Source organism: Myodes glareolus, chromosome 22, assembly GCF_982192425.1.
Source record: "Myodes glareolus chromosome 22, mMyoGla1.1, whole genome shotgun sequence".
Taxonomy (NCBI): Eukaryota; Metazoa; Chordata; class Mammalia; order Rodentia; family Cricetidae; genus Myodes; species Myodes glareolus.
Genome location: NC_142047.1, coordinates 54,026,763 through 54,051,042, shown reverse-complemented (window position 1 = coordinate 54,051,042; position 24,280 = coordinate 54,026,763). Strand labels below are relative to the sequence as shown.

At 46.0% G+C, this 24,280-nt stretch overlaps 1 protein-coding gene across 2 annotated transcripts in view; it reads left to right on the top strand.

The window, feature by feature from the left end:
- Window positions 1–13,296: 13,296 nt before the first annotated feature.
- Window positions 13,297–24,280, top strand: part of Abcb10 (ATP binding cassette subfamily B member 10) — a 34,660-nt gene continuing 23,676 nt past the window's right edge. Inside the window, exon 1 of one of the 2 annotated variants that reach the window (XM_048450227.3) lies at window positions 13,297–13,772. In XM_048450227.3, coding sequence (XP_048306184.2) covers window positions 13,355–13,772 — 418 coding nt within the window. In that variant the 5' untranslated portion in view covers window positions 13,297–13,354. The remainder of the gene's footprint in view (window positions 13,773–24,280) is intronic. The other variant, XM_048450226.3, reaches the window with a different exon arrangement.

Sequence of the window (24,280 nt, the reverse complement as noted above, 5' to 3'; positions counted from 1 at the left end):
AGCCTGGTCTACAGAGCGAGTTCCAGGGCTGCCAGGGTAGTTACACAGAGAAACCCAACTCAAAACAAATAAAAAGTTGTTGAACAATTCCAAAATGATGGGTGTGGTGGCCTCTAATCCCAGCATTTGGGAAGAGCTGGAATTTGAGACTAACCCAAAATACATAAAATTCTGTCTAAAAAATAAACTACAAAAAACTAAAAAGTAATGCTAAGGGTAAAATAGATTGGCTTTAATACTTTATAGATAAAGTATTAAAGGTTCAGAATTTAGAGGAGTTTGCTTGGGGTTAATGTATCATTTTAGTCTACTAGAGAAATACAAATTCTGTTTATGCCAAGAGGTAGTCTGCGTTGAAGTCCTCACGTATGCTAAGAAAACTGCAGATAAATTAATCTGGAAGGTTTGAGTTTATTTTTAATTTTCAGAAGAATGTAGTATGCTTTGAAATATAATACAGCAGACACACCTGAAGCTGTGTGTGCACCAGCCCTGACTGTACATACCTATAATCCCAGTATTTGAGAGGCAGAGAAAGGAGGATCACTGTAAGGTCAGCTTGGTACAAAGCAAGACCTCTCAAAAAATAAAGATCTGGGAAAATAAATAAAATTAGGAACTACTCAATGTTTTAAGGATACCATGATTATTTCTTGTGGTCTTCATGTTTATATCTTGGTTGCTTAAGACGTCTACTGAGTATAGACTTTCTCAGATTGGTCTTTTAACATGTGGATTAAAAGGATGGTCTGTACTTGAGCCTGTTCCTTAGTGGCAGGTTCTGGTGAAATGCTCATTTTCTACACCAGCCCACACCAACATTCCTGTCTCTGGTGTCTGTGCAAAAGGAAAAGTGCCCATTATGGGACTTCCTTGTTTTGTGGAACTAAGGCTTGAACCCAGAGTCTTGTTAATGCTAGCCCCACCCACCCCCCATCTGGAAAGGTTACAGGCATTCCTTGTCTGCTTGTGTCACTGAAGGACAATTTAGGTGATTACAGGTATGTGTTTCTCTTTGGACCAGAACTTGTGTTAGAAGGAGGCATGCTGTGGTAAGCAGAACTAATACTGTCTAACCCAGAGACTGCTGTCAACAATAACATCAGTAGTAGATTTTAGTCTGTCAGTGCAGTACAAGATGCTGTGAAGAGTGCTGGGGTCTAATTTAGGTTAAGAATTTACTGAAGGGGCTGTAGAGATGGCTCAGGGTTAAGAGCACTGGCTGCCTTTTCAGAGGTTCTGAGTTCAATTTCCAGTAGTAGTAGTAATAAATAATAATAATTTGCTGAAGCCCTCTCAGGGACAGGTAGTACAAGCATATCATCCCAACTATATAGGAAGTCGAGGAGGGAAAACAAAAGTTTAAGACTAGACTGGGCAGCCTTAATGAGACCCTCTTTTTGTAGAAGGGGTTAGAGAGCTCAGAGGTTACGAACATCTCTTCTTGGAGAGGACCTGGTTTAGGTTCCCAGCACCCACATAAGGCTTGGAGCCACCCTTAACTCTAGTTCCAAGGGATTTTATGCCCTCTTTTGACCTCTATGAGCAAGTGATTTTAAAAAATGGCCTAACCTTAGGCTACTGAAATGGACATTTAAAACATGGAGATTGCCACTCAGGAGGCAAAGGGAGGGAGATCTTTGAGTTCGAGGCCAGCCTGCCTGGTCTACACAGTTCCAGGATAACCAGGGCTACACAGATACCCTGTCTCAAACCAAAAAGAAAAATTTTCAGGGACTGGTGAGATGGCTTGGTGGTTAAGAGCACTGGCTGCTCCTCCAGAGGACCCGGGTTCAATTCCCAGCACCCACATGGCAGCTCACAGCTGTCTGTAGCTCCAGTTCGAGAGAATCTGACATTATACCAATGTGCATGAAATAAAGTTAAATAAAGTTGTTTTAAAAAAGATTTCACCTACACTGGGGTGGGGTTTTGGATGTGGCAGCTGCCCAAATCACCCCAATAAAACCTGTTCATCAAGCTGGACTTGAATAATTTTTTTTCTTGGCTGTCATTCTCTCTTTCAGGGGTCAATAGAAGTAGACTCTCAGGAAGACATACCGCACTCTGAAACACTGGGCCTTCCTTAAACTTTCTTAAAGCATGCTTAATTATTAGCATTAATTAGCGTTAAAATCCTGAAGTTCTAAGTTTAAGCACTCCTGATGTTCACTGTCCTGTCTGCTGCATTGACAGCTAAAGAAGAGAAAGAACTGAGCTTCGTGTGTTAAACTCCGAAAGTGGCAGAGCAGCCGGTTGCATTGACAGCTGCCAAAGAGGCAGAGCTTCAAAACTAGCAATTTGCAAAGGTAGAAACAGCAGTAGCAAAAGAATGACAGTTGTTGTCTCCTGAACAGTAGCAACTGGGACAGAAGGCAAAACAAGAGGTGAGCAGCTCTAAAGAGAGCGGCCAGGGCCAGGAGCAAGGATGGTGGAGCTGGGCATGGTGGTACAAGCCTATAGATCTAGAAGCACAAAGGCTGAGGCAGTAAGATTGCCCCAAGTTCAAAACCAGTCTAAAAACACAGACTGAAGGGCTGAAGAAATGGCTCAGCAGTTAAGAGCACAGACTGCTCTTCTAGAGGACCCGGGTTCAATTCCCAGCACCCACATGGCAGCTCACTACTGTCTGAAAACCCAGTTCCAGGGTATCTGACACCTTCACACCAATGCACATAAAATAAAAGATAAATAAATTACAAATTAAAGAAAAAAAAGACTGAAGAGATGGCTCAGTGGTTAAGAGCTCAGAGGACCCAGGTTTAATTCCTAGCACCCACATGGCAGCTCACAACTACCTGCCTGTAACTCCAGTTCCAGGGATCTGACATTGTTCTGGTCTCTTTGGGCACCGGGCATGCATGTGGTATGGACATTCATCAAGCAAAACACCCGTCTACATAAGTTACAAACAAATCCTTTTTTTTTTTAAACGTAGGTCTTAAGAAAAAAAAAAATAGAGATCCCAAAAGATTTCCATTCTTCACATGTTAGTTGAGCATCTCACCTCATTCCTGTAGTACCAGCACTTGGAAAGCTGATGCAGAAGTGTGTGGAGGGCAAAGGGGATTGCCACAAGTATAAGGCCAGCATAAGCTACATTGTGTGACTCTGTCTCAACAACCAAAAGGGAAAAAAGGACAGAAGTAAAGAGAGCAGAACTGGGATTAAACTAGTCTAGAAGGCAGTGAAGAGCCCAGAGAGGAGAAACTCAATCTAGTTGCCATAGTTTTAGAGAGCTGTCAAGGCTTTAGAGCCAGGGGTCTCAGACATTCCAGACCCAGAAGCTGTAACACTACTGTTCAGTGCTGAGGCTTCCCGATGCCTAAACCCATTCATAAGTTAGAACACAAGATCCTCTAACACTGTAGTTAGGGTCTACACAGAGCATAACACAAGAGGGCGCCGTCTGCCTGCAGTTTCCCTTTTGCCAGCTGCTATTGCTCTCTGCTGGAAAAGGAGTGAAGGACAAAAAAAAGAACCAAAGTACTTCCTGAAGAATTCAAATTGTAGCCTGTCTGGAAAGCAGTATGATGTCACCAAGAAAAGCACAGCCGATGTACCTTAGGGTGTTGAGTGTGAAAAAAAGATGAATTCTGAATGGTGAGTCCATTCATACTGTCTGTTCATAACACTGCCTTGGTTACTTTTTCCATTGCTGTTGAAATACTTTATTTTAGCCGGGCAGTGGTGGCACACACCTTTAATCCCAACACTCAGGAGACAGAGTCAGGCGGAGGCCAGTCTGGTGTGCCCAGCGAGTTCCAGGACAGGCTACAGAGAAAAACAAAAAGAAAAAAGAAAAAATATATGTGTGTGTGTGTTCGTGTGTGTGTGTGTGTGTGTGTGTATAATACCAAAGATACTTGCATGCTTTCTCCACTTGTGTAGACCCTGCCTAACTAGAAGGCAGGTAGGGAACTTTTTCAGGAATTCATTCAGAAATTGCGATGATATCTTGTTTGTACTCTTAACAAATAAAGCTTGCCTGAAGATCAGATGGTTGGCTAACTAGTGGCTAGCTCTGCCCTCTTATCTTCAGGCAAGCTTTATTTGTTAAAGTACAAACTATCACCACAAGAAAATATTAGATAAACTCTTACTCAGCTTCTGAAGAGGCTGGAGTAGGGCAGGAAGAAGAAAGCCAGGGTGGCCAGGTAGTGTCGGCAGGGCTGGGGTTGGTCACACAGGTTTGGTTCATTATTCCACTTGAGCAAACTGTAGACATCTCTGAATGTTTATCTGTGGTACACATCTGCTAAGCTGGTATCAGATGTGATAACAGGACTTAGGTTATATCAGATGTCTGAATGGCTGACCCTTGATGCCCTCAAAAAAATGGCATTGATGTCTCTTCTCAGGCTTTCATTTCCTTTTGTGTGAGTTACAAAATGTAGGCTGTTATTTCAAAAGCCTGTCTGGGTTGTGTTAAGCATCTCTGGGTATCTCTGGCTTTAAGAACACTACCAGTGGGCGTCTCTTTGTAGCCCTTCCTCTGTTCTAGAATGTAGGAGCATACTTTCCTGACTTTGCACCACAAACTGCCTTCCCCAGTGAGCTAGCTGTCTTTCCTAGCCTGGTGACGGACAGTCTGTTGTGCCACCTTATAGAGCACGCTCTTGCCAGGCTTCCCCCAGGAAACTGATCTCAGTTCTGGAGGTGATGGGTCCAAGGTCAACAAGTCTAGGGCTGGCTTCTTCTGATCCTGGTTTTGTAGATCCCCTACAACATCACATCTCTGTGTGTCATAATCTTCTCTTACATAGAGTAGAGCTGGTCACGGTGAAGCCCTGCTCTAACGTCTTTTTTAATGTTAATTGTCTCATTAAAGCCTTATCTCCAAATACAGTCACATTCTGGGGAACTGTGGAGATTAAAATTTCAACATAAAACCTGGGGGGCATAATTTATCCCTAATCAGAGAGAGAGTCTCAGTCTCTCTCTCTCTCTCTCTCTCTCTCTCTCTCTCTCTCTGTGTGTGTGTGTGTGTGTGTGTGTGTGTTGTGTGTAGTGGGATTGAACTCAGGTCCTTACTAGGTAATCACTCTATCTACAGTCCCTTGTAAGTCCTTGAATTTATGATCCTTCTGCAGCAACTTTCTGGGGAATCACAGGCATTTACCACCACATGGCACAAGGGCTCTTTAATAGCCATGTCTATGCCTAAAGAAGATTGCAGCAGAGCTTTTTATAACTTGTACGTGATGCCACAGTGAGGATACTAAAGTAGAATAAAGATTTTTTTTAAAAAAAACACAATTATTTTTTGTTTGTTTTGAGAGAAGATTTTTCTGGGTGGCCCTGACTGTCCTAGAACTTCCTCTGTATTCCAGGCTAGCTTCAAACTCAGATCTACCCACCTTTGTCTCTGGAGTTCTGGGATTAAAGGTATGTGCCACCACACCCAAAAAAGATCAATTATTAGATACTGCCTTATTGATTAATCTAGTATAGACAGAAGTTTCTGTCCTGCCCGGTCCCGCAGTCATTCAGTCCCAAAAAAACACAGAGGCTTATATTAATTATAAGCCGTTTGGTCTATTAGCTTAGGCTTATTATTAACTAGTTCTTACAACTTGAATTAACCCATAATTCTTGTCTATGTTTAGCCATGTGGCTCGGTACCTTTTCTCAGTAAGGCATTCTCATCTTGCTTCCTCTGTGTCTAGATGGTGACTGACTCTCTGCCTTTCCTCTTCCCAGAATTCTCTTAGTCTGGTTGCCCTCCCTATATTTCTTGCCTGGCTACTGGCCAATCAGTGTTTTTTTAAACTAATACGAGTGACAAATCTTTATAGTGTACAAGAGCATTAGCTGTCAGGGCCCATGGGCCCCAACGTAGAAAACTATTTTCCCTATCTGGACCAGTACAGAGGTGCAAGAAATAACCAGACACAGTTTACACAGTCATAACGGAAGGGCATCTCAGGCTTCATCTCTCCTGAAGATCTATCCGTGTTTATTATACAAAACACCTTTTATCCCCCAGGTAATCCAAGGTGGAAGCTCATTAATATTCTCTTTCCTGGAACTTGGGGCTAGGGAAACACCTGCAACTTAGTCACCAGCTTTGGCAAACACCTCTCCCTAGGCGATCTACATTTCTAACAAAGGAGAAAGGAACAATATATCCTGGCCTTTGTCAGGTGGCTGTCTTACTTGTTTGGCAGGGTTGCATCTGCCTAGTGGCCAGTGAGCCTGCCTGTAAGTTATTTTATATGAAATATGGGCCCACAATTAGCCCACAGCATTTCCCTTTTTTTCTTTTCAAAGCAAGAACTCTGAATCTGGGGCTGGAGAGATGGCTCAGAGGTTAAGAACACTGACTGCTCTTCCAGAGGTCCTGAGTTCAATTCTCAGCAACCACATGATGGTTCACAACAATCTGTAATGAGATCTGGTGGCCTTTTCTGGCAGAACATTGTATACTTAATAAAGAAATAAAATACTTTTAAAAGGGCATTAATAAAAACTTAAAAATATAAAATTAAAAAAAAGAACTCTGAATCCAATCTCCCTTGTTTAGCTTTCTTCCTGACCCTTATCTATAACAATGTAGCGATTTGCTTGCAGCACTGCTTGAACTGTCTATTTGCCAAGCTTGACTTCCCTTGCTTGGAGCAGAATGACCTGGAGAAGTGGCTGAAACAACGGGTCAGTGCCCTTCACAACCTGCTGACTGCCTTGTAAAATCTGTAAAATCTTGCTTTTCTGCCCCACTTTGTGGTTTTAGAGCAGTGGTTCTCAACATGTGGGTTACGACCCCATTGAGGTCACATATAAGATCTCTGCAGAGCAGACATTTACATTACAAGTCATAACAGTAGCAAAGTTACAGTAATGAAGTAACAATAAATAATTTTATCGTTTGGGGGTCACCATAACATGAGAAACGGTACTAAAGGGTTACAGCAGTAAGAAGGTTGAGAACCACTGTTTTAGGGTATAAAATGAAAATACAAGCTGGATCCAGAATGGAAGCCTTTCAGGAGCTATCCTGGCCTTAGTCAGCTGGTAGCATCTCTCTTCTATTCTTATTGGTGTTGGAATGCTTATTCCAGAAAGATTCCCTAAATGATATCATGCTGATCTGTCATGATGAGCAAGGGAGGGAAGCAGAGGCGGGTCATCTCTTTGAGTTCAGGCCTACACGGGAAGTTCAGGCTAGCCAGGGCTACAGAGTGAGACCCTGTCATTAACACAAGACAATGAGGAGGGAGAGGCAGCAGTGGCAGTTGGGGTACAGTGGCCTCCACGACACATGGACACTTCTGAGGTTGGAAAAAAACCAATGAAACATTCAGGATTTTTATTTGAATTATAAAAATGGCACCAAAGAAGCTGGGCATAGTGATTCATACCTGCGATCCCACCATTTGGAAGGTAAAGGCAGGGGAGAGGGGATGCAGGGGTGGGGTGGGGGGGTGGGGGGGTGGCGAGGGGCAAAAATTCAAGGCAAGGCTGGGAAAGACTGAGTTTGAGGTGATAATTTACTGTATAAGAAATTTCTGACTGGAGAGGAGGAACCCCAAAAACTCCAGGCATTAAGGTTGCCTCAGTGTCCAGTATGACTCTCAGAGGTCCACTAGGAAACCTACGCTTGTTCTGCCACTTACAACCGATTAGGGTTTTTCCAGCCCTGAGGGAGAAAGATAAGGGAAGCTTATGTGTGGCAGATGATAGTTCAGAATAAAGATAACCACAAAAATTATCGGGTATTGCCATGTTGAAAATTAACTAGGTTTCTGTGCAATGTATTGAATTTGCTGTATCTTTGAAATAAGAAACTTCCTTAATTACGGTGTGAACTTTCTCATGGTTAGCATTTGTTGGCCCCTCACTAGCAACAAATCTCTGGCACATTTTGGCTCCGTATTTGCATGAGACAGTCATGCCTTGTAACTTTTTGACAACCGAAAAATTGGGTTTTTATTTATTTATTTATTATGTATACAATACTCAGTCTGCATGTATGCCTGAAGGCCAGAAGAGGGCACCAGACCTCATTAGAGATGGTTGTGAGCCACCATGTGGTTGCTGGGAATTGAACTCAGGACCTTTGGAAGAGCAGGCAATGCTCTTAACCTCTGAGCCATCTCTCCAGCCCCCCGAAAAACTGTTTTTAAACACTTAATTTAGCTGAAGAACCACATCAGGATTTTTATTTCTTTTGCTGGTTTTTACTTATCAGCTGTTTTGTTTCTTTGTTTTAATCAAACAAGAGCTCTCTGTGCAACTCAGCCTAGCCTGGAACTCACTGTATGGCCCAGGCTGGTGTTGAACACACAGCAATCCTCTGGCTTCAGCCTCACAAGTCCTGGCATTCTAGTTGTGAGCTCCCAACTTCTAGAGTGATATTGAACTGTAGCGCAGATAATAAAAACCCAGAGACAGAAATTAGGGTTCAACCTAAAGATCAGAGACGCCAAGCCACTAGAGAGCTCTCACCTCTATGAAATCTTCAGAATGAAAGAGAGCAAGTTCCTGTCTCATCCCCCATTATATGCCTCTGTAGGGCTGGGATTAGAGGTGTGCACCACCACTGTCTGCCCTCTATGGCTAACTAGTGTAGCTGCTGGGATTAAATGTGTGTGCCGCCACTGCCTAGCCTGTATGGCTGACTAGCTTTATTTATTAAAATACAAATGAAATATCACTACATTGAACAGCCAAGTAGACGCCAACTTCCCTTCTCTGGATCTGAACAGAACCACATGGAGTTAAGATGCTGGTTGAAAACTAAGTAATATACCTTCCACCACCTGAATCACGAGCTTAGTGGTGCACAGCTGCGATTCCAAAAGTCAGGAGGGGGCACCAGGACACTCACTGGGAGTCTTGGGAGTCTGAGGCCAGCCTGAGTTTATGTGGGGCGTTCCAGCACAGCCAGGACTATATAAGGAGATACTGTCAAAAAACAAAAACAATAACTGCAGAGACATTCAAAAAATAATAATAATAAAAGGGCCACATGTCTCAACAAACCACAACAGCCCCCCATCTCTCCACCAAAATAACCAGTATCCATCAGGTGTTATTTCATGTGTTTTTCATGTTTTTTTAAGATAAGAACGAAGTTTTGATTTGTCAGGGGTTTTTTTTCCGATTCTATGGAGACAGTCATTAGTTTTCTTCTTAAGTGTATTAAGGTGGTATATTAATGTATTTCCAAATATCCAATCACTCACCCCAGGATTAAAGTGTGTGTGCGTATTGTCTGTGCGTATGTATACAGGTGCTCTTGGAGAGCAGCGCTCCTGGGCTCCCCTGGAGCTGGAGCTATAGGCAGCTGTGAGCTGCCTGAATGTTGGTGCTGGGGATTGAATCTGGGTCCTTTGGGAGAGTAGCAAGTGCTCTTACCGCTGAGCCATCTCTCCATTCCCATCCACACTCTTTAAAAAAAAAAAAAAAAAAAAAAAGATTGAGCCGGGTGATGGTGGTGCATGCCTTAAATCCCAGCACTAGGGAGGCAGAGGCAGGCGGATCTCTGTGAGTTCGAGGCCAGCCTGGTCTACAAGAGCTAGTTCCAGGACAGGCTCCAAAAGCTACAGAGAAACCCTGTCTCGAAAAACCAAGGGGAAAAAAAAAGATCGGGTTTAACTGTGTAGTTCTGGCTGTCCGAGAACTGACTATGTGGACCAGAAGGGCTTCAGACTCACAGAGATCCACCTTCTGCCTTCAGTGTCCTGGGATTAAAGGCACGTGCCCATTGATCAGCTTCTTAACTGCTGAGTCATCTGTCTAGCTCTGGATAATTTTTCTTTTCATGTGAATTTGCCCCACACTCTTAAGAAAATACTATACCTAAATATTGTAAACCTGTAGGATTAGGTTCACTGTCTTACTATTTTATTTATCATTGTTTTGTTGCTGCTACTGTTTTGAGACACAGTCTCACTGTGTAGACCTGGCTGACCTAGAACTCACTTTGTAGACCAGGCTGGCCTTGAATTTACAGTTCTGTGTGAGTGCTAGGAATGCTGGGATCAAAGGCCTGTGACATTATACCTGGCTTTTGTTTTTATGTTTGAGGCAGGGTCCCACTCTGGAACCCAGGCTGGACTGAAATTCATGACAGTTCTGCCTCAGCCTCCCTAGTTCTAGAACTACAGGTGTGAGCCCCTGTGACAACTCATTTGGTATGTGTATTTTTAGACAAGGTTCGCTATCAGACTCCAGTTGGTCTCAAGCAGTCCTTCCATCTTGCCTCTTAAGCAGTTGGGATGATGGCTCATTTTTTTTTTTAAGTCAACCACAGCTCTAGTGTCTTGATACAGAAGGTAGTTGTCTCAGAATTCTGGAAGCTAGAGTCTAACTGATGGCATCACAGGGGTAGCCTTTCCTGTCTCCTCATAGCTTCTCAAGCCTTTGTTGGCAGTCTCTGTTTCCCCTTGGCTTGCAGCTGCATAACTATCTCTGCCATTGCTGCCACAGGGTGAGGACCTAGCAGGTTGACCACTAATGACGAACACCGTTCCTTCATACTCAGGCTATCACGGGAAGGAGGGTTCAGTTTTCATGAGTCTCAACTTCGGTAAGCTGCATCTGCAATTCCTAGTTTCCAGACAAGGTGCTAGGCTGGGAGCTATCATTTCAACATAGTCATTTGAAGGGACCAAATCTCAACCCTTCTTTGGGCTCTTGAGATGCTGCAGTGACCTGTGCTGCCCTGTCTTCCTGAGATGCTGTTGAGAGACAGGGCTCTAGATGCCACACTCTCAGGAAGCGCAGTGTGGAGTCACCAGAAGCTCCGCGACAATTTCTAAAACGTCTCTGCTCGAGTGGGTTCTATGCCCTTGTGGCCCCTGTCTCAGGCATCATCCTGCCACTCAGACACCACAGAACAAGCTATGAGACTGATCATCAGTTCCTGGACTGCAGCCAGGACACCGTCTGCTTCTACTCCCGCTCTACCCTATATATCTGCTCTATTGGCCTCTGTATACACCTAACCCCAGCAGGTAGACCTGCTCTCAGGTTTCCGCTAGAGATCACTTTAGAATTTGAAACCTGTGAACCACTAAGCCTATTAAGATTTTGTTCACCTAGCACCAGAACTCCTCCTGGCCAGTCATACTTCCTCCCAGAGCCCTTTCTGTCTTGTGGGAAGGACTTGAACTTCCATCTGAGCCCAGCATTGCTAAACCTTTCTCTATGTTGCTGGGGATTGTGTACTGTTTTGTTTGTCTGTTTGCTTTTTTCAAGTCAGGGTTTCACTGTGTAGCTCTGTCTGATCTCTAGACATGATGTATAAACCAGGCTGTGCTCGCGCCCACAGAAACCCACTTGCCTCTGCTTCCTGAGTGCTGGGGAATTTTGCACTCACCCACTTCTAAGTAGCCTGCTTCTTTCCTTGCTGGCATACTTCAGAGCATCTCTTGTGCTTTGATAGAAGCCGAGGAAATTGTTCTAATTTCTAGAGTAATCTGTGTCTTTCATTCCTTCCTTCCTTCCACAAGATCTCATTAATTATGTTATGTTCAAGTGTAATATTTCTTTGGGGAATAATAATTTCCAGGTTATTTCCCTAATTTTTAATTGTTCGCTCATTCAATTGCTTTTTTATTACATCTTTTATTTGTGTGTGTGTCTGTGTGTGTAATTGTGTGGGCATAAGTATGCCTTAGCACACCTACATGGAAAGGAGCCTGAGTCCTCATGAGCCAAGGAAGTACAGCTCACACTGTGACACCCTGGCATTTAGAGTTTCTCCTGTGATGGAGAGGCCACGCTCAAGAAAACTCAAGTCTCCTTGGGCCCCAGGGCTGGATTTTACAGAAGGCCATGCCTGCTTCCCACTTCTCCATCTTATTCAAGGCAAGGGTAGCCTCCTCATCCCTCATGTTGTTCATCCCTCTTGACCTCGTTACTTCCAAGTGTAGGTGAGGCCCTTGTCTGAGAGGGAAAACATAACAGATGCTAAAATGTCAGGAAGTCAGACAAATATGTGAAATTCTTATATGAATAGTTTGTTAGTATTTTTGTTTGTTTTGAGACAGGGTTTTTCTCCAGAGTCCTGGTTATCCTGGAACTCACTATGTAGACCACGCTGGCCTAGAACTGAAATAGATCCACCTGCTTCTGCCTCCTAAATGGTGGTATTAAAGGCGTGCACAATATGTCTGGGCCAAACAGGGAAATTTTCTAAGGGAGGAAAAAACAAAACAGAAGACATATAAGCAAAGCAAACTCCAGCCAGCCGCTGCCTGCTTGTTTTTTTTTTTTTCTGTATCTATCTGATATGAAGCTCTATCAGCTGAGCTGTATGACTCCCCCCCCCCCCCCCCCGCCCCATTCTCTATTCTAATGACGTTTCCAGGTTTGGGATTAGGGTAAAAAGAAGAAGAATTCTGCAAATTTAGAGACGGATTCTGCTTTTGAAAGTCTCATGTTTTGTTCCTTAAGGGTTCCCTACTCCCCTACCCCTGCCATTCATGTTAGGTTTTTTTTTGAATACTGAACTAAAATACTTATGTTGAGGTTGTTTTGTGAACCCATTTTTAAAAATTTGTTATTTATTATTATTTTTATAAGACAGCTTCTCACTATGTACCTCAAGCTGTCCCGCAACTCACTATATAGGCTGTCCTCGAACTCACAGAGATGTATGCCTCTCAAGAGCTGGTAATAAAGGCGAGCACCACTACGCCCGACGGAACTCGCACATTTTTAACCAGTAGGGAGTGTCTTTCAGTTGCATTTCGTTCCGGTCTTGTGAAATATCTACGAGTCCACAAACTCTTCTCCCGGGCGTCCCCACTCGCGTCGATCTCGAGACTACTGCACGATGGATCACTTTGACTCTTCGGGGACACTGCGAGGTGCAGCTCCGGGGTCCCGGCCTCTTCGGCACGGTACCTCCTACACTGCGCAGGCTTCCAAAGTGTGGATACTTCACTGTCGTTCCCCCGTCCCCCGCCACAACCGCAAAATAGCAGGAGGCCACGCACTGGCCCGAGAACTGAGCGGCTAGCTATCACCCTGCACTGATCTGAAGTAAGCGATCTGAGCAACGCGCGTGCGCACTCCGCCTGTCGCGGGCGAGAGAAAGGGCTCGATCGCTTTTGGGTTTGCAACCGAAGGGCTCAGGAGCGCGAAATATCTTCCGCGTGCAGCTCGCGGGCGCAGGCGCCAGCGTACTGCAACTTAGACCAGGCATGGCCCTGGAGCCACCAGCTGGTCGCCGCCCAGGGGTGGTCCCTGTGCGGCGGAAGGCGCGGCCCGGGCGCCCGCCCGATGGGGCGGGAGGGGCGGGTCGCTGCTGCGTCCCCGCCCCGCGCTCGGGCCGGGCCGGGAGGGTCCCCGAGCGTGCGGCCGGGCCAGCGGTTGTGGTTCTCCGGGCAGACGCAGCGTCATGCGCAGCCCCCCTGGCAGGGCGCTGCTGCTGATTACGCGCCGGGGCCCGGCCGTGCGTGCGTGGGCCCCGGCAGTGTCCTGTAGGACGTGGCTGGCTTCTGAGTGGAACCCGCTCGTACGCGCGTGGACGTCTCGAATCCATGAGCCGTCCCCGGGCCTCCGCTTTCCCGCGCCCCTCTCCCGGCTGCCTGGCGGCGTGGGACGGTGGGCCACAACCTCAGCGGCCCGCAGGTGCTGGGTACTGGCAGGATCCCGCGGCGCGCGTCCTCTGTTTGCCAGGTTCCAGGGGATCCCGGTGGCAGCCACTGGTGTGCGAGACCTTGGGGACGACTCCCGGCGGCGGCCCGCGGCGCCAAGGCGCTCAGAAGTGTGGAAGCTCCTGGGGCTGGTGCACCCTGAGCGCGGAAAGCTGTCAGGTAGGAACCTTGTGGGGACCAGCGGACTGCAGGGGACCCCGGCCTGGCCTCGGCCTCGGGCCGCGGCCTCGACAAGGGCGTTCAGATCTGCCGACACCTGTTGGAAGGCTATGGGTGCCTTCTTAACTGGCGGGAGCTCACCGTCTGAGGTCAGCAGAGCCTGTTACCAGAATATTTAAATCGGTCCCCACCAGCGTCTGCTTGGAGCATTCTCTAAATAAACTGGAGTTTAGTCCTTTAAGAAAAAGTTTTGCCAAAACCATGTCTACTTTGTTTTATACATTTATAATGTTTTTTTTTTTTTAAAAACATCACCAGGGCTACACAGTATCAAACAGCTAGCAATATTTCACATTAAGCTGAGCACTGTGAACCTCATGTTGGCTGTCACCTCCCTAAGTGGTCAGGACCAGGCATTGGCCACAGCATAAAAAAGCCAGACAGTAACTCAACCGAATCAACTAAAAGAAATCAGAATGGGCTGATTCTAAATGAAAATATTCTGTAACTCGCCGGTTTTTTTTAGCAGTCATTGGAGGAATGGCTGGAGCAAAGACCTATTGAGAGCTAGAGAGTCCTGAAGGTTTTCTAACTCTCCATTTCTTCTGTGACTGTGGATTGTGGCCTCCTTCTGTGGGGTTGTCTTGGGAACTGACATGGAGTCCCGACCCTGCTGGGATTCCCTGCTTAGTGGGCAGGAAAACAATTTGAATTAGAGATGAAATGGAGATAGGCATGAGGTGTTGCAAGAGGAAGACACCTTGTCATACAGCTCCTGACACAGGCAGGACCCCAAGTTGCTTGCTAAGTCCCTTGCTGAACAGATGACTCTCTTTGGGAGAGATTGGACTTGGAGAAGGATGTCTATGGAGCGAGGGCACATGGATCTGCCGTCCACAGGAGTTAGGAGGTTGTGGCGCCCTTAAGTATAAAGAAGAGACATTTTACTATGGTTGTGGGTTTTCATGGAAAAAGTCCTTTTCTTCTTGGCTAGCTTGTAAGCCTTTTTTTACCTGTGTTTTATTATTTTTTTAACAAATTGTTTTTATTTTATGTGGTATTTTGCCTTCATGTATGTCCGTGTGAGGTGTTGGATCCCCTGAAACTGGAGTTACAGACAGTTGTGAGCTGCCATGTGGGTGCTAAGAATTGGATCCATGTCCTCCCAAAGAATAGCCCGTGCTCTTAACCACTGAGCTGTTGAACCCCCTCCCCTGTGTTTTATTGAGACAGGTTTAATGTAGTCCAAGCTAACCTCAAACTCACCATGTAGCTAAGGATGACCTTGAACTCCTGATCTTCTTGTCCATTTCCCAAGTGCTGGAATTGAGGTGTGAGCCAACAACCCCAGGTTTAAAATATATTCTTGGGGGAGAAGAGGACACAGAGCTAGCTGCATGTGCATGGAGGAGCCTGGAGACCCTGAGCAACTGGGCATGCCTAGACTGTGAGGCGCTGAGACAAGAACCTAGTCTTCTGCTTCTGAAACTTCAGATTTCAAAGTTTTGGGGACTCAGGCCTTGCTAGTGCCACCTAGCCCTTCCCTATCTGCTCCTATCTGTCATCTCTGTGACCTCTCCCCACTTGTCCTGCCTGCTAGCATATGCTGTGAAGTCTGCCTTAAGTCAGAAACTCTACCAACTTATGTCATCAGAGCGAACGGTCTGCCTTACTGAAACTTCAAACGTATGATTTGAGAATTAACCTTACTGCAGTTGGCATGATAGTGGGCTTGTTTTTGAGTCAGGGGCTTGCTCTGTCATCCAGGCAGGCCTCTAACTTGAGATCTCTTGCCTCAACTTCCCAAGTGCTAGAAACACTTTAGGCTTCTAAGTAGATAGTAGACATTTTCTGTCTTGAGGATGTCTGAAGAAGAAGAAGACCTCTTTATATAGCCAATGTTTTCGTCAGAAGTCATTGGAGGTAAAGCCAGTCTGGTTGTGGGTGCTTGTGGAAGTAAAAGGAAGTCGTTAATTTGTAATAAGATCAGGCTAAGCAAGAGTTGGCACATCTCCGACATGCTGGAGGAGCAGAGCTGTTGTGTAGGTTTGTGTCTTTCTGTCTCTCTGTCTTGTGTTTGAGACAGAAACCACTGGTAGCCCAAACAACCATGAGCACACAGCAGTCTTCCTGCTCGGCCTCCTCAGTGCTGAGATGATGAGCATGAGCCATCGTGTTTGCCATTATTTCTTTAAAGAGCTCCAAAAAACAGATAACAAGAGAAAAAAATTCTGGTATTAGGTTCTCTCTCTCTCTCTCTCTCTCTCTCTCTCTCTCTCTCCTCTGGTTTTTTGAGATGTTTCACTGTGTAGCTCCCCTGGCTGCCCTGGAACTCGCTCTGTAGACCAGGCTGGCCTTGAACTCAGAAATCTGCCTGCCTCTGCTCTGCCTCCCCAGTGCTCAGATTAAAGGCCTGCGCCACCACTACCTGGCTTCTCATGTTCATTTTCTAATTTTAGTGAAAGTTAACATCCCAAAACTGCAGTTGTGTTTGAATAATAACCTTTCCTTCCCTACTATTCAGCCGTTTGTTCCCCAGACGATTCTGATGTTAAGTATCCAAAATGTGGAAAACAGGGCCTCCTGTTTGAGATGGCGGCAGATACTTGTCCAGAGCAGAAGTCGCATGATTGCTCTTCCTCCAGGCAGCCCACTCCTTCAGGATTTTGGCTATCTTGGTATCACTGGGTCTGCAGTGCTACCCAGAGCCTTTTCTCACTGATAAGTCTTCCTCTTATCACTTCGGCCACAAGGAACGTCAGAAGATGCTGAGCCCAGAATCATCAGGACATGCCCAGAGCAGACAGGAGGTACTTGTTCAGGCTTCCTGTGTGCTTAGCAGATAGGAGGTCAGGGCCCAGATGTCCCAGTGAGCAGTGGGCCTCAAGATGAGCAGATACTTAGAGTACCAGGGCTCCTGGCTTGCAGAGCGGGTTCTTAGCTAGAGCAGAGTTAGACTGTTGGGTGGTACATTCTGCTCTCTTCCCTTCATGTTTCAGACAGTGCAGATATGTAGGATTTGGGTCTGCTGCTCTCCTGAATTACCAGTAAGGGCTGGGTTTCTCTGTGTAGCCCTGGCTGTCCTGGAACTCACTCTCTAGACCAGGCTGGCCTCAAACTCATAGAGATCCACCTGCCTCTGCCTTCTGAGTGCTGGGATTAAAGATGCGCACACCACTGCCCAGCTCGATAATGACTTTTCTTGAAAGCTGATGCCTGCCTGGAACTATGGCTGAGTTTGTGGGTTGACTTTTATAACTGTACCTGGGGAGTGATCGTAGTGAAATACAGTGAGAAAAGGATGGAGACCATCTCCAGCTGCTGCTTCCTGATGCCCAGACAGAGCTGTGGTCCAGCCGGACAGGGCTAAGGGACAAGAGGAACAGCCTGTCATGTCAGGGCTACTCCAGGGATCTGAGTATTTCCTGAGCCCGTTTTTTGCTCAGCTTCATTCTAGGTTTTCAGCCTCCATATCTTCACTTCCTTCCCTCCACTTAGGGCCAGCTCAGCTCAGCTCAGCTTTCATCTCCCATCTGCCCTCCACCTTGTTCTTGTCACATCCACAGCATCCCTGGGAATGTCTCCCTGATCCCCCAGAACCCAGAATGTCTGCAGACAGCTATCACGCTCATGAGGAAGCTGCCTTTTTGCCCTTTTCCTTCTAGCCCCTGGTCTCTGAGATGGGACAGCAGAGTTAGAGTTACCTCTGAATCGAGCCACCCCACAGGTCACTTGTGAAGTGACAGCAGGATTGATAAGGATGCATACAGCTGCTGTGCTTGCTTGCTGGCTACTGGGCACCGTGCCAGGTGCTTTCTGTGTCTAATCTGCCCAAGACAGCTTCGTGAGAAGGTGCCATTGTGGTTTGGATATTTATGTCGAGGTTCAGCCCTGACATAAATTGTCTCTAGGACTAGTGTACAGGCGTGGAAATAATTGAGGCACAGTTCACACAGCAGTATCGGAAGAGAAGGGAGACTTAGGGTTCATTCAAATCCTGAAGATCACCTGGCATTTATTATCCAAACAGCTTTTATATCAAAAGGTAAACTGAGGGGGGAATTCATTAGCATTCTGTTAAGGGGTTGCAGGACTTAAGTCACTATGCCTGCTCTGTCACCACGTTGATCGAATTAACACCTCTTCCCCAGGCGATCTCCCAAAATTACAAAGAAGGAGCAGAGCAACATTAGCATATCCTGACCCTTTGTTTAGGATGACATCAGTTTGTCTGGAAAGGCGACCACCTTCTGTGTGGCAGGTGCAGACTGTGGCCTGAAAGTCTGGCCGCCCTACAGTGTAGAAATATGGGCCTGTCTAATATGGCCCTACATATTTATAGCAGGAGAAACTGAGGGATAGAGGATTTGAGTGACTTGTGTTAGGTCAGCCATGTTGGCAGGGGAGCCATCAGTCTCTTTATAAGCAGCTTTCCTGGACCCCCACCCCCGCCTCTGTCCTCTCACACTGATGCTGCGGACCTGAGACCATCTGCATTTACTGTTCTGACCCCTCTGACACCAGGACTCAGTAGACTAAGGATGGTGGTCACGTGTTTGAAGGTCAGCCAGGAAACAGCAGTAGAAGCTGCCTTGTGGTGTGGAGGACAAGTGGAGAATTCCAAGTGACAGAGACAGGTCGGATTTGGGCTGGAACCTGATATGCCACAGTCCCATATGGCAGAACCTGGATCCCAAGAATCCAGATGACCAAAATCCATTTTATTTATATTCAGACGTGTCTTAGGGTTTTATTGCTGTGAGGCGATACCTTGACCACGGCAACTCTTATAAGGAAAAACACTGAATTGGGGGCCGGTTCACAATGCAGAGGTTTAGTTCATTATCATTGTGGCGGAAAGCATGGTGGTTACACATGCAGACATGGTGCCGGAGAGGTAGTTGGGAGTTCTACATGTGGATCTGCAGGCAGCAGGAAGAAAATGCAAGACGCTGGCCTGGCTTGAGCATCTGAGATCTCAGAGCTTGTACCCAGAGACACATTTCCTTCTTCCAGCAAAGTCACACCTAACAAGGTCACACCTCCTAATAGTGCCACTCCCTGTGAGCCTATGGGGGTCATTTTCTTTCAAACCACCACAGATTATAATACAAAGGGGTACACAATGGTAAAATAAACTTGGCGTTGAGATATAATAGCTCAGTTGGCTGAGTGCTTGGCCTAGCACACACAAAGCCCTGGGTTTGAGCCCAGCACTGCATAAAACCTAGCATGTCCGCACACACCTCTAATCCCAGCATGCCAGAGCAGGAGGTAGAGGCAGAAGAATCCTAGCATGTCGTCACACACCTCTAATCCCAGCATGCCAGAGCAGGAAGTAGAGGCAGAAGAAACCTAGCATGTCGTCACACACCTCTAATCCCAGCATGCTAGAGCAGGAGGTAGAGGCAGAAGAATTATCTTCCTTGGCTGCATAGTTAAGGATATCCTGGTCTACATGAGGCCCTGTGTCAAAACTAAATAAGTAAATTTGGGGCTGGAGAGAAGACTCAATGGTTGAGAGTGGGTATTACCCTTCCAGAGGGTCAAAGTTTAATCCCCAGCACCCACGTCAGGCTGCTCACAACCACTTAAAACTCAGCTCCTGGGGATCTGACAGCTGTGACCTCTGCAGGCACCCATACACACATGTGTACGCAGGATTAAAAAGAAATAAATTGGGCCTAGAGAGATGGCTCAGCATTGGTTGCTCTTGCAGAGGACGTGGGTTTGATTCCTAGCATCCGTGTGTAGCTCACAGCCATGCATAACCCCAGTTCCGGGGTTCCAATATACGTGTGGTACACATACATGCATGCAGGCAAAGCATTCATACATATAAAGTAAAGTAAACAAATCTTTAAAATGTTGTAAAATAATACAATAAATTGGGGCTGGAGAGATGGCTCAGCAGTTAAGAGCACTGGCAGTTCTTCAGAGGTCTTGGTTCAATTCCCAGCAACCACATGGTGGCTCACAGCCATCTATAATAGGATCTGATTCCGTCTTCTGGCATGCCGGTGTGCATGTAGACAGACCACCATATACATAAAATAAAAATAAATCTTAAAAAGACTATTAAAATAATAATTAAAAAATAAATTAATAAATAAGTTGATGGGATATACTGGGATGGTTTTGGATTTAACTAAATAGCCCCACCCCTGTTTTTCAGACTCTGTCTCACTGTGTAATCCTGGCTGACCTGAGGCTGGCTGGGCAGACCATGCTAGCCTTGAACTTGCCGTTTGAGTTCTGGAGCTGCAGATGTGCTTCGCCACATCAGGTTCCCCGCATCTTTTTACAGTTGCCATTACTGTGTACGAGCTTGCAAAGGGCTCGTGCTCCGTGATTCAGAAAACTAGAAAAGCCTGGCATAGTAGTTCACACCTGCGGTCCCGGCACTCAGGGGGCAGAGGCAGTAGGACCACTGCAAGCTTGAGGCCAGCCTGGTCTGCATAACATGTTCAGGAATGCCTGTGATTCTGGCTCTCGGGAGGCAGAGGTAGTAGGATCGCTGCAAGTTCAGGTCTGACCTGTAAGAGTTCCAGGCTAGCAAGAGCTTATATAGCATGACCATGTCTTATCTTGTCCTTCTCTCTCTCTCTCTCTCTTTCTTTCTTTCTTCTTAAAGAAACCTAACCTAAGATAACCTCAAACTTTATAGATAGAACAAGGGTTCTCTGCAAGAGCAGTAAGTGCTCTTAACTGCTGAGTCATCTCTCCAGGTCCTGATATTTTTCACTCTCGATTATGAGTGAACTCCCTGAGTGGCCAGGACCTTCGCTATTGAGCTGGCAAAGGACTTTGCCCTGGTAAGATACTTTCCTGCTTCCCTTGCCAAAGTCTAGTGTGCCCTTTCATTCATTCATTCAGTCAGTATTGGCTGAGTTCCTGCTGTGTGCTGTAGGGGAGGGTAGTGGGCTTACAAAGCAGCAAGCAAAAGAGACATAAATAATGAGTCAGTGATAACATTTAGAATTCCAGGAGGGAAGGTAGCAGCCGGAGGAAGGGCAGGAAGCAGCCTCGGATGTCTTCATTTGAAGTGAGGCTCCAGAGCTGGTCCTCTGAAGAGGTGATGTTGCAATGAAGATAGCAAGGCACATTATTGCCTGCTTAAAAGCCACTGCCCCCCCCCTTAGAGCTCTGCTTGCTCATGGTTGTCATAATTAGGGTTTCTATTGCTGCAAAGAGGGACCATGGCCAAGACAACTCTTATAAAGGAAAACATTTCATTTAATTGGGGCTGGCTTACAGTTTCAAAGGGTTAGTCCATTATTGTCATGGTGGGAAGCGTGGTGGCATGCAGGCAGACATGGTGCTGGAGGAGGAGCTGAGAGTTCTACATCTTAATCCTCGGGCAGTAGGGAGAGAATACCACACTGGGCATGGCTTGAATTTCTGAGACCTCAAAGTGGCATACCTAGCGACCCCCTAGTGACAGACCACCTCCAACAAAGCCACACCTACTCCAACAAGGACACCGCCTAGTAGTGCCACTCCCTATGGCCAGCATTCGAACACATGAGTCTATAGGGGCTATTCCTATTCAAACCACCACATTCCACTCCCTTTGGCTTGCAGCCATAACAATGCAGAAATGTATTTAGTCCAATTCCAAAAGTCCCAATAGTCTATAACAGTCTCAACATTGTTTAAAAGTCCAAAGTTCAAAGTCTCTTCTGAGACCCACGTCATCTCTTAACTGTAATCCCCTGTAAAATCAAAGTGGAAAGCAAATCATATACTTCTAACATATAGTGGCACAGGATGTCCATTACCTTTCAAAAAGGGAGGAAAGGGAGCATGATGAGGAAATACTGGACCAGGGCAAGAGTGAAAATCAGCTAGGCAAACTCCAAAGTCTACATCTCCATGTCTGATGTCAAAGTGCTCTTCGGATCTCCAACTCCTTTCAGCTTTGTTGACTGCAGCACACTTCTTTCTCTTGGGCTGGTTCCGCTCCCTGTTAGCAGCTTTCTCATGACTCTGGCACCTCCAACAACCTGGGGTCTCCGAGGCAATTCAGGCTTCACTTTTACAGCTTCACACAGTGGTCTCTCAGGAACTCCATGAAGAGATACCCTTGCCACACAGCTGACCTCAGCAGCTTTCCTTGGTCAAGGAGGGAGATTCTGTAATCGCTTTCTTCTGTCTTTGACTGTAAAGCCAGAATCACACAGCTGAGGCTGGAATACGCCCTCATTTAATTACACCTTCACCAGCCTCTGTTTTCGATTGTTTTCTTCAAGCCTCAGCTTGGCTTTCCTGGAATTTGCTCTGTAGACCTAACTGGCCTTTAATCTGTTTATCTCCTTGAACACGGGATTTAGTTCCATTCCACTTCCTGGTGCTCCTTTTCTCAAGTTGTACATGTTGTAAATCTCTCAGCTCGTTCCTGTTCATAGATCTTCAGAAGAGCGTGCACTGATCCCCAGATGATAGCGTCCACAGGAGCCTGCTTTGAAATCTCCTCTGCCAATGTAACTAATCCAAAAACTTCAATTTAGCCTCAAGCAGAGTTTTTGGACACGGGCAAAAGGCAGCCACATTTCCACCATAATATCCCAAGAATAATCTCTAGGCTCCATATTAGCATTTTTTAAAAAGTATATTTATTTATTATGTATACAATATTCTGTCTGTGTGTATGTCTGCAGGCCAGAAGAGGGCACCAGACTTCATTACAGATGGTTGTGAGCTACCATGTGGTTGCCGGGAATTGAACTCAGGACCTTTGGAAGAGCAGGCTCTTAACTGCTGAGCCATCTCTCCAGCCCCATATTAGCATTCTTCTCCTCTGACTCTTGAGCCGAAGTCAGGGCCCCACAGTTAAAATCACCCTCAGCACCACTGTCTTCCATGTTCCTACGAGGATGTTCCATTAAACCCCACTTAATGCACTCAACTGCTTTTCTTTTTCCTTATAGACAGGTTTTCTCTGTAGCTTTGGAGCTTGTCCTGAAACTCACTTTGTAGACCAGGCTGGCCTCAAACTCACTGAGATCCGCCTGTCTCTGCCTCCCAAATGCTGGGATTAAAGGCATGCACCATCACCGCCGAGTTTCAACTGCTTTTCTAATCCAAAGTACCAAAGTCCACATTCCTCCAAACAAAAGCACTGTCTGTCCCTGGTACCAACTTCTTAGTTAGGGTTTCTATTGTTGTGAAGAGCCACCTTGACCATGGCAACTCTCACAAAGGAAAACATGAATTGGGGCTGGCTTCCAGCACAGAGGTTCAGTCCATTATCATCATGGTGGAAAGTATGTTGGCATGCAGGCAGACATGGTACTGGAGAAGGAGCTGAGAGTTCTACATCTAGATCTGCAGGCATCAGAAAGAGAATGCCACACCGGGCATGGCTTGAACTTCTGAGACCTCAGAGCCCACCCCCTAGTGACACACCACCTCCAACAAAGCCACATCTACTCCACTGAGGCCACACCTCCTGATAGTGCCACTGTCGATGGCCAAGCACTCGAACACATGAGTCTATGGAGGCCATTCTTATTCAAACCACCATGCTGGTTCATACTCTCATGGCTACGTTAGAATGATCCCTTTAGCTGAAGTGTGAGCATTAAACCAAGGAGAAAGAAGCACCCATCCTCTGCAGATGGGGCCAGGGAGCTCTTCCCAGATTCACCAGCAGTCTGCCATAAACCAGCAAGGTTCCTAAGAGATTTGTTATCCCAAACCAAAGAAGCCCAGAGCCGACAGATCTACCCTAAGCCCAGACACAGCACTGTTCTTTAAAAGGAACCGGGTCGCTGCTTGCTTGCTTGCTTGCTTTCTTTCTTTCTTTCTTCCTTTCTTCCTTTCTTCCTTTCTTTCTTTCTCTTGTATATTTTTATTTTTTATTTCTGCTGCTCTTTCTTAATATTCTTCCAGACCCGTTCCATAATCACCAGGCAGTGGTGGCACACACCTTTAATCCCAGCACTTGGGAGGAAAGGCAGGTGGATCGCTGAGTTCGAGGCCAACCTGATCTACAGAGTAAGTTCCAGGACAGCCAGGGCTACATAGAAAACCCTGTCTCAAAAAAACTGGAAAAAAAAAAAACAGAAAGAAAAAGTTCTGTACTCATTAAAACTCTGAAGAAAGAAAAAGGAGGAAAACGCCCAACGGATGCTAGTATTTTTTTTCCCAGACAGGATTTTATAACAGTACTGTTATCTGTGTAACAGTACTGGCTGTCCTAGAACTCACTTTGTAGACCAGGCCAGCTTTGAACTCACTGAGATCTGCCTGTCTCTGCCTCCCAAATGCCTGGATTAAAGGTGTGCACCACCACTGCCCAGCCAGATTCTAATATTATTATCTAGGACTCGTTTTTAACAAATCATGTATCTTTGTCTGTGTGCTGTCTGTCTTTCTCTGCTTTAACAGTACTGAGGTTCTGAGGATTGAACCTAGGATTTCAAAAATGCTCTAGCACTTAGCTACACCCAAAGTTCTCTTTATTTTGAAACAGTGTCTCATTAAATTGCCTAGACTGGTCTTGA